Genomic DNA, 21077 nt, shown 5'->3' on the forward strand with positions numbered 1-21077 from the left:
TAAAAATATGCTTTTAATGAAACAGAATGACATTTTTGTACAACAATTATCCCTATGGATTTCTTTAGCTTCAGGCTAACCTGACAGCAATTTTCCAAACCTCATTACAGGTACAAAGCACCACAAAAACTGCCAAGTACCTGAATCTTTCATATGGTCATAAAAATTAAATAACTGACAAAAATATCCATGGCCAGCCGTGATGTTACTGGACCTTAAAGGGTGGACACTGAGTGAAAAAGAAACTTGCTCTGTCCCTTCAAACTCCAGCTTCTATCTTATCTTACCACTTATCTTTGTGTGTGTGGATGTACAGAGATTTATGAGTGTTTGTTTACCTGAGAGCAGCAGCATGATACGTGTCCACATAGTCAGAGATGAAGAGTTCTCGACTCCTGACCACTGGGTCTGTGATAACCAGCTCCCGGCCAGAGTCTGCAGAAAGAAAAACACAGTTCGACTGAGTAAATATCTACATGATGTATAAGCTGCCAAAGACAACCAAACTCTTGACATGACAAAGAGGGAACAGAGATTAAGTAACTCAGGTATTTGAAGTCACTAATAAAATCATGTGCACGGTTCTGCATACACCCAAACTAACAAGTACATCTGCGGAGGTCAATATTGTGCCACATAATTCAATAAAGCCAATAAAGTGTGGTCCCCTGAGGAAAGGACATAATGTGCAGTTCTCAAGTGAACTGACCCTTGTGGGGGTTAAGACGCATCAGCAGCACCAAGAATGAGCCAGGACCCGTCGTTGACAAATGACTTGAGTTGTTGCGTGCTGTGGCCACTGCAGTCCGGCCTTGTGACATCAATTCTAATAATCCAGAGTCCCTGCTGCAAGGACAGACTGCAGATAGTGAGCGGAGCGCCGCACTGCACTGAATCGGTTTCTGGAATGAACAGCATGTCTGGTGTTTTGTTGATAACCCCGATGACATACCTGAACTAAAGCCACCAACTCTGACACCAAGTGATACTTGGATTATTACAGAAAGGGAAAACAGCCTAACACCCTGTGTGGTTGTAACTGTGACTGCACACGCATTTGTTCTCTGGTTACAAGGCTGATTTTACATAGCATATATTTAGAGTGGACTGTACTCTGTGAGGCCAACTGAGATGAGCTCAGCCATTAGGGACACGTTAGCTAACAAGAAATGCCAACTGCTGGTGAGTGTGTGTAACCTGACGCGCCAGATGGTTTGTCACACAGAACCATCTGAGAAGTCGTCCTTGGAAACTGTTTGGAAAAGGGCAGGCACTTTCAAAAAATACTTGGCAGGTGATTGGATGAACCATCTGTCTATCACCGTCTTACCTTGCGAGGCAGCTGGATTCACCAGATCACATGAGAATCCTCATAGCACGCTGACTGGTGCACAACTTGAAGCCTGACAAGATGGATTCTCATGTGATCTCATGATCTCGTGAATCCAGCTGCCTCACAAAGTATGTTTGTTGTGAGAATGTGGACACACTGCCACTTTCTCTCACAACTGAGTTTGAACAGAAGCATTCTTAAGAGCAACATCCTCCAGAATCTGTACATTTAAAAACTAAAATCAAATGGCAAGTATCTGAACATTCACAAACAAAAGTTACAAAAGGTCAAAACTGTACTTACAGTATTGTATTAAATACTCAAAGATGGGTTAAGTAAATATTGAAGACGGGAACAAGTAGCAAATCAATTAATTACTCGTTGAATGCATGTTTACTCACTTTTCCTTTTCTCACGAGCTTTACAGTATGTGGTGGTTTATGTGATGGCTTCTTTTATCAAGAATTAAAAAAGATATTTGTTCATTTTAATATGAATAAAAACAAAAAAATAATACAGTATGGTGTGGTGGTATGTGGCTCATTATATATAAACTGTTTCGTAAATACTTTTTAATCAGCTGATTATTCAAACTATTACAAGTCAAGGAGAGATGAGTTTCCTCCATGACATTTTCTTTTTGTCATCAGGACTTCAAATTCAGTTGCCAAAAAGCAGTGACTGTGCTTATGTTCCTGTAGATGTGTATGTGTTAGAGAGTGATGAGTCCATTGGCATTAATGGTGTCGAATGTGTGTGCGTGTGTGTGCTCAAGGGCCACATGGCACTGTGGGTTATTAACACTTGACAGTGCTGCTGTCTGGCCTGAAGGAGTGTTACCCGGGGAACAGCACAGAGCCACGGGATTGGCTCGGCTGCCTGGGACACAGTCTTCTGCTTTGTGTTGTAAATGCAATTCTCACAGCTCCGCTCTTATATCCCTCAACAGTCTGGGCAGCAGAGGCAGGTGTGTTTGTGAAGGAGAGATACTGAGTGTTGTATTAGAAAACAAGTGAGTGTATTTTCTTTCTGCGTGTGAAGGTGTGCATTGTGTATACAGTATATGCACATGCGAGGATGCGTTTTAATGCACACGAGGCGGTCTCACCGTTCTCATTGTTGCGATCCTGCACCAGGTGCTGGTAGACGGAGTCGGGCACCTCTGACTGGCGGTAGTACCATTTCACATTCATCAGCAGATGGTCCCGTTTACTCTGCAACACAGAGAGACACAGAGCGAGTGAGCAGGAGACAGACATCATTTTGTTTTATTACGACGTCACAAACCGCCCCCCTGGCAGACAGTGATGCTGCGCATTGTTTATGACTCACGCAGGCTGATGCCAGAAAGCATGCAGAGAGACCAAGTCAATTAAAAAGGGATTACAGAGCATTTAGAGCCTTAATAAAGTAAACAGTGGGATGGCCGCTGCTGGTGGAAGTGTGGAGAGAGAGGCACCATGAGGGGGATGGATGAGTATCCAATCTCTGCCTTGGTTTCTCTTCACTTAATGACAATGCTCAAATAAGCTATTAAATGATTTTAACATATATTAGGCTTTTTAAGTTGCCTCATGCACAGATACAGTATCATTTTACTATGCTTTGAACTTAATACTCTAAGTGCTGCCACCCACTGGCCTCCTGATAGAGTGCAAGTCAGCAAAGGCCTGTAATTCCTTAAATGACCAGCAAGTGGAAGCACTGAGGCGGGAAGAGAGAGCCTTTCCAGGGCCAGTCCATGAAAAAACAGAGTGGGAAGGGGAAAATAGAGGGGTGGGGGGTGGGAAGAAAATGGTAGAAACTGAGGCCAGCGCAGAGGTGAGGGATGAAAAGGGCAAAATACTGTTTTCATTTCATGTTATAAAATATTTATTGTGCCTTCACATAAGCCCAACTGACCGTCACAGTGGTTTGAAAGAACATTAGAGAAGCTGCTGGGCTGGGCGCTGGACTGCAACGCAATCCTTTTGGCCCCAGCCATCTTTATTAAGGACTCGGTTGCACTGCACTGCATTGCACTACACGGCAGAGACACCTGCACCATTACTTACACCACCCAGGGAGTAAAAGAGAGATGAGTGTATGGAAAAAAAATGGAAGGAGGAGGGAAAAAAAAAGTCTATGGTAATCTAAGACAGGCAGTTTAAACATCCAGGCTCTTAACTGTATCTGTGCGTGTGTACAGGAACATGAGGTCAGAGTAAAGATATTTAAAGCCTTTAGAGTACATTGTTCTGTTATGTCACTGGGGAGGAGGTTTAGCACACACAGCCAAGCAAATTACCTCCCTAAAACCCTCAAGCCTACCTCTGGTTTTCCCATTCTCTCCATTCCTTGCTCCCTCCTCCTCATTCCAATCCTCCACTCCACCACCTCTCCATTTTCCTTCCCTCATTCCTCCCTCTCTCCTACCTTGAGCATGGAGGAGTTGTGAGTGAGTAAGTGAGCTTGGACGTGTTAAACAGCAGCTGGCACGCAGTCAGTCAGCTGCATTAACTGCCCTGGATGATTGTGTCAGTATTCACGCACAACCACACACACACACACACATTTTCCTTGTGATTCAACAGAGAGCCACACTGATGGACTAGACACAGACCCCTTGAGCACGTAGACATACTGTGTGTGAAGAAATGTGAGCAATGACGTCATGTCCCTCCCCTCTCCCTCCCAGCAGTTAGCCCACCCATCCCAACCTCTTGTCTATCCAGTGTACAGACAGTGTTGCCTTCTAGACAAACAGGCTGCCTGCAACAGCAGAACAAGTAGTTATCCAGCGCTTATACATAATTAATACTTCAAGGAGACTAAATGCTGCCAGTGTGTTACCTGAACATTTCATTTTCTGCCTGTAAAAACACAAAATCAAAGGGATTCCAGAGAGCTGGAACACAGAGCCTGATGCAAACAGAAAAGCACAAGCAGGCGGAAAGAAGTGCACACACACACAAACAGGTTTTACACCTTATTTCACAAGCCTTCATTATTTTAAACCGATCAAACAGGCCAAAGAAAAGAGTGAATGTCACTTCAGCAATCATCAGTGTCCTCGTCACTACAGAGTAGCTGCCGCTCTCCAGAGCAGATTGCTGTTTAGAAGCTCACAGCGGCATTAAGTCCTCTCAGGCAAAAGAGGGAGGGAGATGGGAGAGAAAGACTGAGAGTGCAACATATGGAGCACGTAGTGGGAGTGAAGCATAGCTTTCAATTATCACAATTCTATAAACATGCGGGGTGGAAAAATGAGTAGATAACGCAAGGAGAAAATGAAGGGGGATGATAGACAGCTCAGACTCGCCACACCAACTACTAGTTGTATTGTCTGGGTTTTTGCTAAGCCTGCCATAGAAAATAACAGAGAGAGAACATATAACAGGGAACCACAATGCTGAATTGATTAGAGACATTCCTCGCTGCCTGTAGAGAGCCGAGCGGAGCTGAGCCCCGCACAATGTCAGCCATCTTTGTCTGTCCTGCCAGAGGCTAAACATGGCCCTGCCCTCCCTCCTCCTGGGCCCTAAACCCTGGGAATGCTGCTCTCTGTGGAGAGGCCAAAAGACTTACTAACCCACTACTGAGAGAAAGAAATGAAATAGGGAGGAAAGAGAACAGAAAGCGCAAGGAAGCAGAGCAAAGCAGATAGAGGGGGAGAGAGAGGGTGGGGGGGGGGGGATTAAGATGGGAGGAGCAAGACCTTCTCATTTCCTCAGACTTAAAATTACAACTATCCTCCTCCTGCTGCTTTACTGAAACCCCCAAGGGTACAAGGCTACCCCTTTATTCATTGAGGAGATATAAATCTGAGAGTCATGCTTTGGGGCTGAACACAATGGCACGCACCTCCCCTCCCTCCATTGGCTCTGGCCTGGCTTGTGGCATTCTGGGGCACACTCGTTAGACATGGACGGGATTATAAGGGGGCAGGCTATATGTTAGGAAATGTACAAGTATATTCCTTGTAGAATGAATCAACATTTTATCTCTATTAATAGAAAACAAATCAATGCATTTGTCACTGCTCTAAAAGTGGCCAAGACAATCCCGGCATTATGCGAGTCGGTTAATTCTCCCTCTGACTCACTAAAAAGGTGGCTGGCCCCTTGGATCCATAATGGCTGTGCAGTTTTCTTTGTGTGGCTGCATGTGTGTGCAGTCAACTCTGGAGCTGGGGCCCCTGTGTACGAACACACCACTACAAAGAGAGGGGAAAGAGGGAAATACAGAGGGCAGACTTTTTTCTTTTTTTTTTTTTTTAAACAAGGAAAGGCTTTAAAATTGAAAGGAAACCAGCTGTGGAAATCTGTAGAGTTAAACTAATAAGATGGACTGACTGTGGGATTAATTCAATGTTTTCAACTAAGAGAGTGTGAAATCAACACACTGTTTTTCAATACAAAACTAATGACAAGGCTAATATCTATTTCTGTAAGTCTTTCGATGGTTACACTGCGGCGGAGGCCTAACTTTCTCCCACATCTGTTCACAGTGGCCTTTATAATATGGTCGTTGCCTTTCAGCTACGCCGAGCTGAGCTGTGACAATAGTAAGGGAACGTTGTTACAACCTGTAACCCTCAAACCTAATGCCCTATCCCTCCTCCTCCCCACACTGTAACACTAGAGCTCTGCTTTAAACAAAACCAGACCCTCCCGCTCCCACACGACAGGCCCCCAGTGCACCTCGTTAACAGGAAACCTCTGTTTATTTTCTCTGCTTTTCAAACACTCTCTTCTTCCTCTGCTAACCCTGTTAGTGACAACCCCCCACCCCCCTCTTCCCTCGCCAGTGACATCAGCATGCAGGATCTATGACTTCCTTCAGGAGGTGGCGGCCAGGAGTAAGGAAGGAAAGACAGATCCCAAACACACAGACAAAGGAGACGGCAGAGAGCGAGGGGAGGGAGGGAGGGGGGCGGTGGGGGGGCGGTGGGGGGGTCAAACAGACAAGAGCAGCAGCAGCAGCAGCAGCTCAGTGTTAGTAGGGAATGTCAAGCAGTTCAGCTAGGCTAGCAGGCTGCTGAGCTAACAGCTTAGTTAGCTAACGCCCCTGGGGCAGGAGAGTCTCGGGTATAGCAGATCAGGGCTGGTAGCGGTGTGACATTGACAGGCGGAGGCTCAAAGTGGCACAGAGGGCGGATTGGGGGAGTGTTCACCTCGCCTGCCGCAAGGGGAGAGTAAGCACAACCAAAGAACAAAAGGCTGATTGTGGCATTTGGAGGCAGAGATGGGATCTGGGAGGACTAATCTGCTACTCCGACATGATAAGATTAGAGAGGGGAGGCAGGAAGAGCTGGCTGGGAAGATCACACATACACTCGCATAAACACACACACAAAGATGATGGATCTGATTGGAAGGGTTTTCCACTCGGCTTTCTGTCTTCCTCATTTTCCTTCTTTCTCTCCCTTATTTTCTCTCACTCTCTGAGACAGAGAGATCTGCCAGCACACCAGCACTCAATAAGCACTTCCATCTGGACGACAGAACACACACACACACACACACTCAAAAACTGTATGTGTGTGTGTGAACGTACACTGGCGAGGTACAAGAGATCTGCTGTGCTCATGCAATCTTCGACATCTCAGTGACTGACAAAGGAGGTTGTTAAAAAGAAAAGCCAGCATGCTGTGTGAGCAAACACACATATACAAGCAAATGCTTTCTCTCTCTCTCTCTCACACACACACACACACACACACACACACACACACACACACACACACAAATAACAGGCTTTCAGGATAAGCACCACTATTCTTCTCCCAACCCTGCAGTAGAGCGGGGCAGGCTGGGACTCTGTGTCAGAGGTAAGAGAAAGCACCTCTAAATCAGGCTGTCAGAGCCAGCAGCAGAAGGATTCGACTCTGCAATCCTCCTCTCCTTATGGGCTTCACATGGTGCACTTGGCTACTTGGAAGGACGGAAGGATAACCGGCCCCTCAAGCCTTCTTCTTAGGCACATATGATAACACGTAAACAAATGCTGATTACAACGTTTGTGAGGAGGAACTGTGCGCAGCCTGCCTCCCCGCCTGGCAACAAGAACAAATGGAGCGAGTGTGGGAGGAGGGGGGGGGGGGGTGAGGGGGGGGTGAGGTGAGTCCCAGCTGTGGTGGCGGTGCTGGCAGGACCTTTGCGCCGTGCCTACACAGGGGTGTCTCTCTCTCTGCCTCTCTTTGGCTTGACCTGTTTGGATATTAAATCGGCGCCCTCTGCTTTGAACACACTGGGCCCATCTGTCAGCCCGGCTCCATATTGGATTGGATGAGCATTAGCCGTTTCAAAGTGGGCAGATTTGCTCTTGTTGCTCTGGTGTGTGTGTGTGTGTGTGTGTGTATGGGTGCCTTTGAACATGAAGTCCCATGCCTGTCTTAAATTTAAAACCCCCTTTCAAGGAATTGGGCAGACACGCATAAATCACTTTCCGACAGACTCACTAGTCGTGTCATTGTACAAATTGACAGCGTACAGCAACACATCTGAGGATGTTAACAGGTCCTCTTGTCATCCAGGCAAAAGTAGGAGGGATGGTGGCAGAGATTGTGAGACGAAAGAAGAAGAAGGAGAGGGGTTGAGTCACGCGGAACTCACAGATGATACTAATTAAGACGCGAGGGCTCAGGGCAACTACTGGCGGATCATACTGCCAACCACAGGCACACTTTACACACTGGAGAGTCACAAGCACCGCACATGACTGCCACATCTGAGCTTGTCCGGCACTTGGCTTCACTCCATGTTGATAACAAACAGGGCTAATTGCACAAGTCTTTGTTTCGTCTCTCCTTTATTTCAAACGTGTCCCCTGTGGGAATAAGCAAATTAAAGGCAGAAATAATAAGCAAATGGATGATGTTGACCACATTGACCTCCTTCTAGACAGAGAGGGGCGGTGAGAATCGAGCACACTAGCCTTGGCTGCTTGCTCCATAAAATAGCCAGCCAGTGTCCAACTTAAATATTTGTCTTTGCCTCCAAAACACTTCTGCTGCACGGTGGTTTTAGCCAAGAAATTTAAGACGAGTTAAGTGATGGTACAGAGTGCAGTGCAGTGAAAAGGCTAAGGAGAGAGGATTTAAAGAATACACTCGCTAATGATGATCATTATCCGCAGAACACAGACACAGAGCACAGAGGACCTGACAACTCGTGCTCAGTGATTTTAGCCTACACACAAATACAGAGAGCACGTCTTCTTTTTTTTTGAGAACACAGGCAAAAAAGATCCTTGCAGCACTAGTAGGCTATAGACTAGAATGCAGATCCAAGTGAGACTTCATACGAGGGCTGTGCGAGGACAGATGGAGGCGTTTAGGAGAGCTCATATGTGGGTGTTCAGATCATAATACTGACTTTATTGCCCAAGCTCTCCCTCTCAGACAGATATACAGTTAGAGCCTGCCAGAAAACATTGTCATTCCTGCCTTCAGCCTTTCATTTAGCAGCTTCAAAGCCACCTCGCTTTGATACCTGGCTTCCTGTGCTTGTTAGTGTGTTTTCCAGTGAGTGTGTGAACATATAGCCCGGGATGTTCTTTTGAGAGCAGAGACTTGTCTGGTCTCAAGGTAAGACCCATGAGTCAGGATTCGGAATGAGACACAGACACACACACACGCACACACACAAAAGACTGAGGAATGCTGACGTTTTTGGACGACGCAGGCTTTCTTTGTGTTGCGCAGAGTGTTTAAATGGCGTGGTGTTTTGTTTGGAAGGCCATTTTTTGCCTTGTTAGCATAGCCTGGAGAGCTAATGAGACGTCTTACTAATACTGACTGGACTACTGCTGAGGAGGGAGAGAGGGGGACTACTCACAGAGAGGGGCGTGCAGAAAGGATATGAATATCAGGCTTTGTGTATGTGTGGACTTGTCATATTGGACGCCTGCCCAGCCGGCTAATCCGGACCCTGTGTGTGTGTGTGTGTGCGCGCGGGCGCGCGTGTGTGTGTGTGTGTATGACTACCAGTGGGCATGGCATAGAAGGAGCTGTGGGCTGAATGAGTGCTATAATGGAAGACAGGAAATGAGAAGGCTTGCTTAAGCCAATGCTAATCGATCTCCCCCTTGGTTTAATTCGTGCACACACACACACACACACACAAAAAAAATTAGGTTTCAGGCTCAAGTGTAGGTGAATGAAGTAGTAATAAAAGTGCAAAGTAAATAAAATTCGGCCAAGGGTAGCATATTTGTGTGTCGGACAGATTGTGTGTGTGTGCGTCTGTGTGGTATATCTCGTCAACAACTTGCTGGGGAGTCATAAAGGTGTGTCTGTGTGTGTTAGTTGTGTCAGTTTAAAGACTGATGGGGTGTCTGCTTTGAGATGGATGATGGAGAGTTGGTAAAAAAGGAATTGAGTGTGTGTATGTAAGAGCAGCTGTCAGGCCATCAGAAGAGTGTCTGCAGGGAGTATGTGTGTGAGAGTGACATAGATACTGAGAGACCGAGAGGTTTCTTGTGTGTGTGTGTGTGTTGCTCTGTATAGTCGGCACACGTCGATACACACAGCTAATAGGAACATTTATGATCTTGCTAATACACTCTGAAGTTCATTTCCGTATGCATACACAAACATACAACCGCTACTGTGTAAGAACACAAACACATACACGCCCATGAAAGAGAGGAGTGGCGATACATAGCTGGTGAGTGAAGGCAAATAAGCAAGAGAGAGGGAAGCAGAGAATAAGAGCACAAGCATGCAAAAACAGATCTTAACACTGTGCATGAAACCGGACAGACAGCATCACAGACTGCCTCCAAGAGCTCATATCACCATGAGCTCATCGATGGGAATCGAGAACTGGTTCTAGTTCAGAACCAGTTCCAAACTGTTTGATCCGTTGGAATCGTATACCTCTGAGTCTTTTATTGAAGTTGGCATGTTTTTCTGACAGTTGCGCATTGCAAAACAATGATGTCAAAATCATGCATCTACACTGCTGGAAACTTATAACCAAAAAGAGTAATAGCCGTAAGACCAAGACAGCAAATAAAGCACACCCAGAATAACCGAGAAGACCCAGTGCTGACCCGGTACTGTGACCGGGCCGGGCTGCAGGGAGAGCCGCTGTTCTATCAGTCTGCTGCTGGAGCTAACAGAGCTAACTAACTGACAGCAGACTGTCAGCTGTAGTGCAGTACAGTAGTACTAAGGGAACTTGGGGGTGAACAATCACTTCTCTGAGTAGAATCACTTGCTCCAGCCTGTGTGCCTTTTTTCTACACTGTGTTCAGACTCAGAGATAATAAAACAGTTCCGTTGATGCTGAAAACCTACGTAGTCTCACTTTTTTTTCCACACAGAAAAATGTTCAGGAATCAATAAGGAACGATAAGCAGAATCAATAATGGCATTAGTATAAATAAAATCTTATCAATTCCCATCCCAAACAGTTGTGATTGTATTGTTTTATCTGGCCACTGCCTCTGAAGATATCTATCGCGCTGTCTCTCTCCCTCTCTATCTCTGCGTCTGAAGGTGACCTTGGCTGTCTGTCACGTCTCCAGTGATGACATTGGCCCTATCAGTAATACATCATGTAAGCGGTGTATCAGCCGGACGCCACACTAGCTGAGCAGTGGGTGGTCTGTCAAACACGCTTGCTTTGTACAATATGCAAATAATCGCATGCAAATTACCTATCCATGTGTGTAACGATATATCGGTGTGGATGCAAATTCAGTAGGCTATCAGATGTGTGTGTGTGTATAATAGCAAAAGTTACAGGCCTTTCACTGAATACAGTTAGACCTCAAAAAATCAAAAGGCTACTTGCAGCAACTGTAGTCTGAATGCTGGGGAAGAATGTGGTTATAACACATGCACGCACACACATATACACACACACACACACACACACACACCAGAAGCTTTGAGCAGTCTCCTGCTGAGCTGCAACAAGAGATGTATTATAGACAACACAGCTGCAATAACAAGGCTGGCCCAGTGCTAGAAGGAGCTGTACTGCATGATTCTCAGTCTAGACTGGCAATAAAAGCCGCCATATTGTAACACCATTATAGATGGAATTTCTGCAAGTGACAGACAGACACATTTTCAGCCCATCTGAAACATGTTTAATTCGACCTGAAAACTAATTTCACAATTCACAATGAAACAGCATTTTTCTTCCATAAATCAAATTTCACATTAAAAACGGGAAACTGGGGGTTGGACATAAAACTGAAAAATCATTACTAAAGGAGTCCAAAGGCATTTGGACTGTAATAATATTGATTGAAATTTTTATGTATTCCTCCTACGCGTTTAACTCACCACAAAGATTTCACATTTTCTAGATCATAAGAAATGACGGGATGTTTCACCTTCTGTTTATCTTAAATCGCCAAAATGGGTGTATGTTATGGGAGACAGAATGAGCTAATGAGGCAAAAAAATGTAAATTAAGAAAATAATTAGAGTTACAATACAAGAAAAATCATAGTGTTTTTAACTGACTAAAAAAAACAGGTGGTGTAAAAGCAAGAAGAAAGGTGTAAATTATTGAAATTAGCATGGCAGAAACAATGAAAACATGCACACACTGATCTGCATTATTGATAAGATGTGTTATATTTTTGTACGTCATTAACTCTATACAAGAGTAAGGCAGTAGAGTGAAGCTGGGAATGTAAAATGTATTTAAGAAAACAGTATATCTTGTTCACAGCATGGAAATGTGGGAAATGGAAAGTTTTGAATCAAAAGGTGACTGTTCTGCAAGGATTACACATGTTTAAAATGCCCCTTTCAATGTCTCTGCTGCTGACTTCCCAAACTGTAACAATAAAATAAACATGGTTAAGCAAACAATTGTTCGCTAATGCAGAACATGAGAAAAAAAAATGGAAGTCATGATGAGCATAGTGTGTCAAACACTGTGGTTATCGTTTCACACAAACACACACGAAAAACAGAGCACCCACCGAGAGAGAGAGTACGAGACAAAGAGGTTGAACAACACACCAACATCTCTACTCTCTGCAACCGAGGCACATCAAAGCCCTCTCCGCCCATTTATCTGTGTGTGTGCCTGTAAATCAAAAGGCATACTTTGAACATGCACACATACACACACACACAGGCTCACACTGCATTTGCTTTGTGCAGCAGAGTCCAGGGCTGGGTAGGGGAGGTAAAGGATTTTTGCTGTAGACGGGGGAATTACTCGCCTCAGCTCACTCTGTGAGGGAGGAGAGGGGGATGACTGTTTACCCGCAGTGAGAGAGAGAAGGAGAGAAAGGAAAGAAAAGACAGAGAGGTCAGTGCTGTGTCTGAGACGGTGCTTTCTTCTCTGCAAGTCGCCCATCGCTTCACTTTCACCCCTCACTTGCCCCTGCCACCATCATTGAAAGGTGACACACAAACACACACATCTTCCTGTGTCTTAAAAAAAAAAAAAAAAAAAGTCTGTAAGGTGTGTTAGATAAGAGGCCGGGTCAATGTAATTAGTTGTGACAGCATGTTGAGGGCAAGATACACAGAGAACAGAAGAGTGAGCAAATGCACAAAAACACGTTCAGAAACCCACAGAGAGGAAAACCAAAGAATGCACGCACACACACACACGCACACACGGATGATCTGTGCATCTCAGTGTGACCATATGGTTTGGCAGGGACTTCCTAACCACCGCAGAGGAAGTGTCCGTTTACAGTGTTCACTTCAGTTGTCCGCCATCACATCCTGTCTCCCAGCTCTAAACGGCCATGCAAAGTCTGCTCAGTTCAGCCTTTGAAGTTAAATCAAGCAGAAAGGAGACACAGTTCACCATACCATGCAATCAGCGTTAGCATGAGATCTGGTAGGGTGCACGCAACCTCCAACGACAAAACACTGTAGCGGCATGAAGAGAGCTTTATGTATTGTCGCCTGTGTGTGAAGCTAGTCCGCTTTCAGCCTGTTTCGTTGGCACATTCTCGCCATTCCCCCCCCTCCCCGTCTATTGTGATAGTGTGATTGACATCCACCTGTCCTTGGGTGGAGGGTGATTAGGTGTTCTTACAGCTGGCTCTCTGTAACAGAGTGGATGCTTGTAATAGATTGTGTGTAGAGGGAGATATGATAGGCTGATGATGGAATGATCCAGCAGACATTGACTAACAGTCTGTGGAATACAACAGGGCGGGGTTATTGATGACTCTCTTAAACAGCGGGTATCATTGCCATGGCAGCCCATACATTATCGCCGTGCAGCCACGCCCCCATCACCGGCCCGGACCAATGGGCAGGCGCTGCCAAGCAAACAATCCCCAGTAGTGTTGGAATGGTAGAGGGAGAGAGGAGAATGCTAAATGTGCCACTTCATCTGGTGATTGACACAAAGCCTCTTGTTTACCAGCGCCACAGAGATTTGCATCTTTTTACCGTTGCCCCTCCCTCTCTTCTCTCTCATTTCTGTTCTTCTCCTCTGCCCCCCCCCCCCCACCCCTCTTCGCTCCTACAATCCTCCCTGCTTGTGGCAGCCCTGCATGAAGTGGATATTACCCCACCCTGCTGCTATGATATTGATCAGCCTCCTCCCTCCCTCTCCTCCTTTCTCTCTCCTCTCTTCATAGCCCACTGCATTGATTCCACCTCTCCCTCTGAGCCCGCCAGCTAGGAGTGATTACACACGCTGCTCACACACAGTGATGCAAGCACACACGCACACACACACACACATTAGAGTCTTTGGTAGGGATGTGGGGATGTGTAGCCTTGCTTTACTTTAAAGGCTATAAAGCTCAGCGGCTGCTGCACCAGCCCTGTGAAAACACTGCTTCTTTTCATTCAAAGGCAACCAATGACTGCAAACTTAGCATGACATATTACCATAATAAATATCAATGTTATAGCATGTTAGCATAGCACATCAACAGGCTGGCGTAAAGCCGGCTGTGCTCTGTTGGTTTTTGTCAGGCTGGTGCTAAAGATTGCTTTGGTAGGGTTTGACAGGTGGGCTCCAGACACCTTGTGATTCTGTGCAGAACCACAGAGAGCTGATACACACTCCTTATATGGGCCTGCAGCGCTGCACTCTCCAGCAGAAGTCTAGCAACTAGCACGCTAAAGTCAAGGCAGTTAAATGAAACAGCAAAGAGTGGGTGTCAGAGATACATAGACAAAAGACTTTATCAAAGAGCCACAATCAGCTGTTTACAATTGAAGAAGATTTAAGGTGGAGAATATAAAAACAAACACTCCTAGCTGAGTGGAAAGCTACACTGCCTCTGTGAATTTCCACACCAAAAGCTCAGCTTGCCTAAACTGTGCCAGCAGCAAGGCCATTGGCTCATCTATACACACTTGCACATTAATTAGTTAAATACCCACCCTCTTCCCGTTTACCAGATAGCATCTCTGCTAACAATAGCTGGTGGAGTGAGAAAGGTTTTGGATGGGGAGTTGTAGCTGATGAGCTAACAAGGGCAGCGTGGGCTGATGCCGCAAGAACAACCACTTATCTCTTTGTAACCTCTCTCTGGCAGCAGCAACAATCCAGCAGAGAGTCTACAGTAACAGGCCAGAGATCCCACATATTATACACACCCTCGCTGCCATTTGGCATTTAAATGGCATTTTAGCATGGCAGCAAACAGTTTGCACCTAATTATGGCCAGTTGCTGCTGTGTCCTGAGCTGAACAGGAGTCTCAAATAGTCATCCACACAAGAGCAGGGCTATTAACTCGTCTCTCTTAAGGATAACCGATACCTTTGCCTTTAGGCTTAATGCTGAGGTGGACTGGATGTGAGTGTTCAAGCTGAAAAGGGGCTTTATAACATAAAATGTTAAGAGGTAAGGACAGTCCAAACAAAGACAAAGGCAAGGGGGGAGAGCAAGGACGGTGTGAGTGTGATCAATAGGAATAATCAATATTCTGCCTGTGTAGCTTTCGCTGTTGAATTAACACTGCACTGCAATATAACCCCTTATGCAGCGTGCAGACTGGATGCGATGACATACGTCAAGTCGACGGATTTTATTCATTTTCTATGGAGAGCAGGAGATCCGGCCACGGGGTGCATGATGGATACAGTGCAGCGAGTTGACGGACCGTACACCATATCTGTTTTTGCATAAACACAACTCAACCTCAACTTTATGCAAATAAATCCGTTCAGCGCAACGCACCTGGCTCACAAAACTCAGATCAGACTGTCAAACCAGGCAGTGCTGATCAAATCAGGATTCTGTTACTACATCTACTATTTCACACCTTAAATGTTTGCAGAAACATATTTTAGTGTACTGTTTAGCTGTAATATGAGAAAGTTTTTAACCAGGCCATTTTTTCCTGCTTGAAAACAGACGAGCCAAAACCAAACACTGTCCAACTCGCAGTACTTTACCCACCAGCCGGAGCGTTTAGTGGTCCGGGGCATCCAGATGCGTCCGCGCACCACATTAGACAGGCAAGTGACTATATTTCAATTGTGTAATCGGATAAACAAAAAACTTACATTCACCTACATGAAACGCTCAATCAACAGCTTCAAAAAAAAAAAAAAAAAGCTACTGCAGGGCTTTAACAAATAAATAACATTATGTCTCATCATCACTCAAAGTGGTGCCAATCTAACAACCCTCTAATGATCCAGGGAAGCATCTTTAGAGACGGCATTTTGGGCCAAAAAAAGTAATCTTAGAGACAGTCAGCCATCTGTTAACAGCAAGCTCCATCAGTCCCCTACAGGTCCTGTCACAAGTCTACAGCTAGAGGAGTGTAAGCACAAGTTCCACTGCGGCGCACACGCTGAAGAAATGAGGTGTGTGTTTTGTGTTAAAGTGTGTATATCTTGGCTCTGCAGGGAGGAGAGGACGAGAGGTCACACTGTCTATACAAGGAGCACACCTAGACAGACGGGGGTCTCAATCACCTCCAACAATAACCCTCTCTCCACACACGCACACACACACACACACACACCCTCTAGTTGCTGATGGAGAGAGCCTCTCACACTCATCCACCAACTCCATTACCCACTCCGACAGGGCCGCACATTAAATCATTCCATTTCACCTGGAGAGGAGGGTGAAGGTAGGAGGAAGAGGTGGGAGGAAGACGGGAGAGTTTTTGAACTGATTCGGACATGCCCACGTGCTAGGCCACGATCAGTAATGTCTCAAATCAGCCCATCCCCCCCCTCCCTGATCCCACAATGCCTTGAGGCACAAGATTCATCACAAGGACCAGACAGTAGAGGAGAGGAAGAAAGGAGAAGTCGGAAGAAATAATGTGGAATAAGGTGAGGAATGGCATAAGATATGAAAATGATGGGAGCCTATAAAGAGTTATTCACCCTCAAATGGGGAGGGTATTATGGCTTTCTATAAATGGGCTGTTAAGCTCAATAGCCCAAGGTTAGCTTGTCATGATGCTGCAGTGAAAGTCTATATAACTGACTGTATTAGTCCAACCATAAACACACAGCCAGCCCCATCTGGATTAAAAATATATATATAAATGCTCTGATTATTTCAATTAGCTGCAGAGCAAGTAAGAGAAGGAATTAAACAGCACCCCTGACACAGTTGCTATGCAGGGTAGCAGTTTGCTTTAACAACTGTATGAGGGTAGAGGAGAAGCCATTGGATAAAAAAAACATGGGGATTTTACCACTGTACAAAGAAGGGACTTAAGGGTGGTCTGTATTTTCTTAATCATTTCATTATGATAGTGCTTAGGCTAATTTAACAGTAGGCTTAATAACACAGACTTTTCTCCCTCTGCTCTGTACACAAGTGTTAACTGCCTGCTGGAACAAAGGTGGCTCTGTTCACAAACACAACACTGCCAAACTGTTAAGTACATTCCTATAAAGAGAAGAACAAAGAGCGCTTGAGCGTGGCGGGAGCAGAAATGAATACAGCTACTGAGGGGATAGCACCGCTCAGCCCTTTGATGCCAGGAAATGTCTTTACCATCGTTGGATGGTGTTTATGCTGCCTCATAGCGTACTGTTAAAGATCGAGGCAACAATAAAATCAACTGGTAGTTGTGTGACATCTCAGTAGAGATGATGTTTGGGAGAGAACGGGGCTGAGAGGGAGGGAGATGGGGGGGGGAAGGGGGGCAGACGAGTGCTAAAGATGGTAGAGAACTTAGAGGTTTGGACTGGATGTTTTTTAGTAAGCACAACAGAGAGCTGAAGGTTATACAACCCAGGAATAATAAAGTGTGCAATGCTTTGTGTACAGGTCTCAAAAAATGCACAAACATCTATGCGCTGAGTAAATGAAGTGTGTGTGCATGTGTGGTGAAGCGTCTCCAAAGCCTCTCGCAGCTGTGGTTCCCTCATTCCATGTGATCCATCGGCGGTGACAGACAGGCAAACACAATTTAGACTCGCCCATCAAAGCACATGCAACACCAGTCCACAACCTCTGTGGGCGGAAATGTGACGCACTGAACGAGAAATACACAATCCTCCTTCTGTATGCGAGGAAGGAACAGGCTAAATTTGTTGAATCCAATAAATGAGTATCATGTTTGCCCTGCTTTTATAATCTCTTTAGCATTTTAAGCCTATAGTTTTTACTGTATACACTATAAAACAAACATCTTTTTGTGTTACAGAAGGCTAGACATTGAGGATATTGGTGCATTTTATGGTTCAGAGGATATTATTGAATCTACTAAAAGTCCTCATTTGACTGTAAAAGCTTGAGCAGTGAGCCCTTGAAGCCTCCTGTTCGTTGGTTATGGAGCAGCTCCAGTTGTCTAAATCTTGATGACATGACTGATAACTCTTGTGGTTCTTTTGTTTCTAAGTTCACATATACCGACTGGACCGTGTTAGGCTAGAGAAACAGCCTATAAAAGAGTTCTTGAACACAATGATATCCCCCCCCTTTCATGATCAAAGCACAAACATGTGTGAGCCAGTTGCGTTGCATTAGATCAACAAGCATTGAGAGATGGAGAATAGATAAAGCTAGAAGTGAGTCAAGCTGTAGCACATGTACAGAATGTCAGAGGGTCTGTACGAGATTGCAGTGCGGCTGCAGGGGAGCCGCCGGAGATGGCAGCCTGTGGTGGTGTTGCTGTTGTTTTAAGGGCCGTGTGAGGCAGCGGGTTCCAAGGTACAAAGTGTAGACATTCCTCAGACCTCACAGCAATCCCTGAAATTTCCTCTTCTCGTGTCTGCTCCTCTCTCTGACCGATGCCCTTGCCCTTCCTCTTTCTTTCCTTCCTCTCTCTGCTCTCTCCACTGGTGAGAGTTAATTTGCACCATGTGTTCTTAAAAGGAGAGAGAGGGAGGACTGGGGGACGGAGGAGTGGGGGGAAATAGGGCCCTAGTGGAAGCGTGTGAACCCGATACCACTGTAAATCTCCACTTCCACAGCGTTACCCTCCTCCTCCTCCTCCTCTTCTATTCTCTCTCATTCTTTTTTTATTGGCATGTCACACATTGGACAAGCTGGAAATTACACTGAGCTGAGCTGAGAACCAGCGGTGAAGCACGCCAGATACCCACTTATGCTGAGAGAGAGAGAGAGAAGGGAGGGAGGGGGGGGGAGTGGAAGGTGGGAAAGAGAAAAACAGAGAACAGGAGGGAAGAGGAAATGTAAAGTGGGAGAGGACGAGGAGGTGGGGTAAAATTAGCCGTCCATTTTCAGAGCAGAGGCCAATCCAATTAAAGCTTGACCAATCCACGCAAATGTGTTTAGTGTCTGGTTACTACACTCAGCACTGGGTGGCCAGTCAAAGACAACAAGAGATTCTCCTTTGAATACAATACTCACTAGAGCTACTAACAGATATTACTGGAGATACTTGCAGCTGAAAAATAGTGAGTACAGCAATAATAAGGGGACTTATTCTATGGTACCTACTGTTAAAACCATCTAGCCCCAGTGATTATGAGACACTATGACCACTAGCCGACTTCAAAGGATTCTTCACCCTCTAATTTAGCGTGCAATCCTCTATAGAGGAGTTGACTGTTCTCATTTTAACAGGAAGACCTGGTCAGGTAATTAAAAAAAGGCCCTGTCATTATTTTCATATACAACGACCGGGTTTGGGAGTCCTGTAGGTATTGAGAGTGTCAAATCTACCTGCCTTTCTTGGCATCTTTGCTACATTTGTTTTCCCACTTTCTCATCAAAAAAGAAGATTGTGCTGTCTGTTTGCTCTTCTGCTTTAAAGATAAAATGTAGTGCTCCACATCGGAGTGCAGTGAATTTGCTTCAGATGTTAGTGAAGACATCAGAGGAGACATTTTCACTTGTGATGTGCCAAGAAAAAGAGAAAAAAAAAAATAAAATAAGAAAGTGTCTGAGGCACTGCTGAATATTTCAACGACTCAGCAACCAGGGGTGAAATTAGCACTTGTATATATATGCTAAGCCCAAATGACATCTGTCAGTGAAAAAAAAATGACATGACAAATTTGCATTCCAGCCTGGCGAAAGTAAACTCAACTAATGAAACTCAAAGGGGGAGAATGGGCAAAAGGCTTCTTTGCTGAATAATTTAGCAGTGGCGGGTCAAAGAGGTGGGTATTGATTGAGCTTAGAGCCTTATGAAAATGCTATGGCTGCTGGCCGGGCCCTTCAGCTCAACCACCCCCAACCCCCCCCAGTGTCCAGAGGCTGTACCCTCTCCATCTGGGAAGGTAATCACCACTCATAAAAACACACACAAAACCCCATTTTGATTTCATTCCGTTTCTACTTCCCTCCTCTCCCCTCCCGTCTTCTATCCAAGAGAAAGAGATAATCCTATTGGCTGCACAACTAGTTTCCATAGCAGCATTTAGCTAATGCACAGGGAGGGCAGTGAGGGTGAGAAAAGAAAGTGTTATCTGTCCAAAAAGATGAAAAGATGGGACTACGAGGGAGAGAAGAAGAGAGTGGCCAAGGAGAGGGTTGGGTAGGTTTTGGTTTTATACTCAAAAGGAGAGCTGAATACAGCCTCCTCCGCTCGCTGGGTCTGAACTGTATTGTTATCACAACCTTGCCGTTTGTGTTGCTTTATTTATTCATCACTGCGCTCATGTGGACAATCAATCTAACCTGCCTCCTCAAAGAGGCAGAGCTCTGTAGCTGTCTGAGAGATGCGTGCCTGTCTCCATCTGATTTGAGAAATGCATCAAGCTTGCAAACTGACACCGGGGTAGAACCAGCGCTCGTCAGTCTAGCTGACTGTGTCTTGCTTAAGAACATGCTTGCGTAGAAACAGCAGCTGCAGCAGCTAGTGACCCCAACACCTCAGCTAAATGACCTAATGTTATTACAAAGAATGGCATTAATGGCTTCACCTCAATGAAATTTCAAGTGTGCAAAGACAAAGAAGGAGGAGGGAGGGAAATGAGAAGGGAAGGCAGGATTGGTGGGGGAAGCTTACCTCACAGAGGAGCATTAATCAAAACGGTCATAATGGGGAAAGTCACCTGATACTGCCTAAGCAGCAGTAAAAAATCCTTTGCTCACAGGGTCTAGTCACAGCCAACTGTGAGGGGAGGAGAGGGAGGGAGCTATTTGTCAAATAAAGGCAAGTCATCTGAGCAGATTAATTTGTTCAAATTGAGAAAAAAAAAAAAAAATTCCACTTCATGTGTTAACCTGCTCCGGCCTACCACAGTTAAGTATAATGTCAGCAACTATTTCTGGGCTGTTTTCCTTTTGTAGGTAAGTGACAATGAATGGCCATTCAGTGTTTAGTAGCTGTTGTGCCGCGGTTCTATTGCTTTAAGGCTGCTACTCAATGGGGAACAATACAGGCAGAATGCTTCAATCAAACGGC

At 45.3% G+C, this 21077-nt stretch overlaps 1 protein-coding gene across 6 annotated transcripts in view; it reads right to left on the reverse strand.

The window, feature by feature from the left end:
- rerea (arginine-glutamic acid dipeptide (RE) repeats a) overlaps nucleotides 1–21077 on the reverse strand; it is a 132734-nt gene that overhangs the window by 39543 nt on the left and 72114 nt on the right. For all 6 annotated transcript variants that reach the window (XM_067591998.1, XM_067591997.1, XM_067591993.1 and 3 more), the window contains 2 exons: nucleotides 2442–2547; nucleotides 339–435 (listed from right to left, as the gene is read on the reverse strand). In XM_067591998.1, the coding sequence (XP_067448099.1) occupies nucleotides 339–435; nucleotides 2442–2547 (203 nt within the window). The remainder of the gene's footprint in view (nucleotides 1–338; nucleotides 436–2441; nucleotides 2548–21077) is intronic.

The sequence above is a fragment of the Thunnus thynnus genome, chromosome 6, assembly GCF_963924715.1.
Source record: "Thunnus thynnus chromosome 6, fThuThy2.1, whole genome shotgun sequence".
Classification (NCBI taxonomy): domain Eukaryota; kingdom Metazoa; phylum Chordata; class Actinopteri; order Scombriformes; family Scombridae; genus Thunnus; species Thunnus thynnus.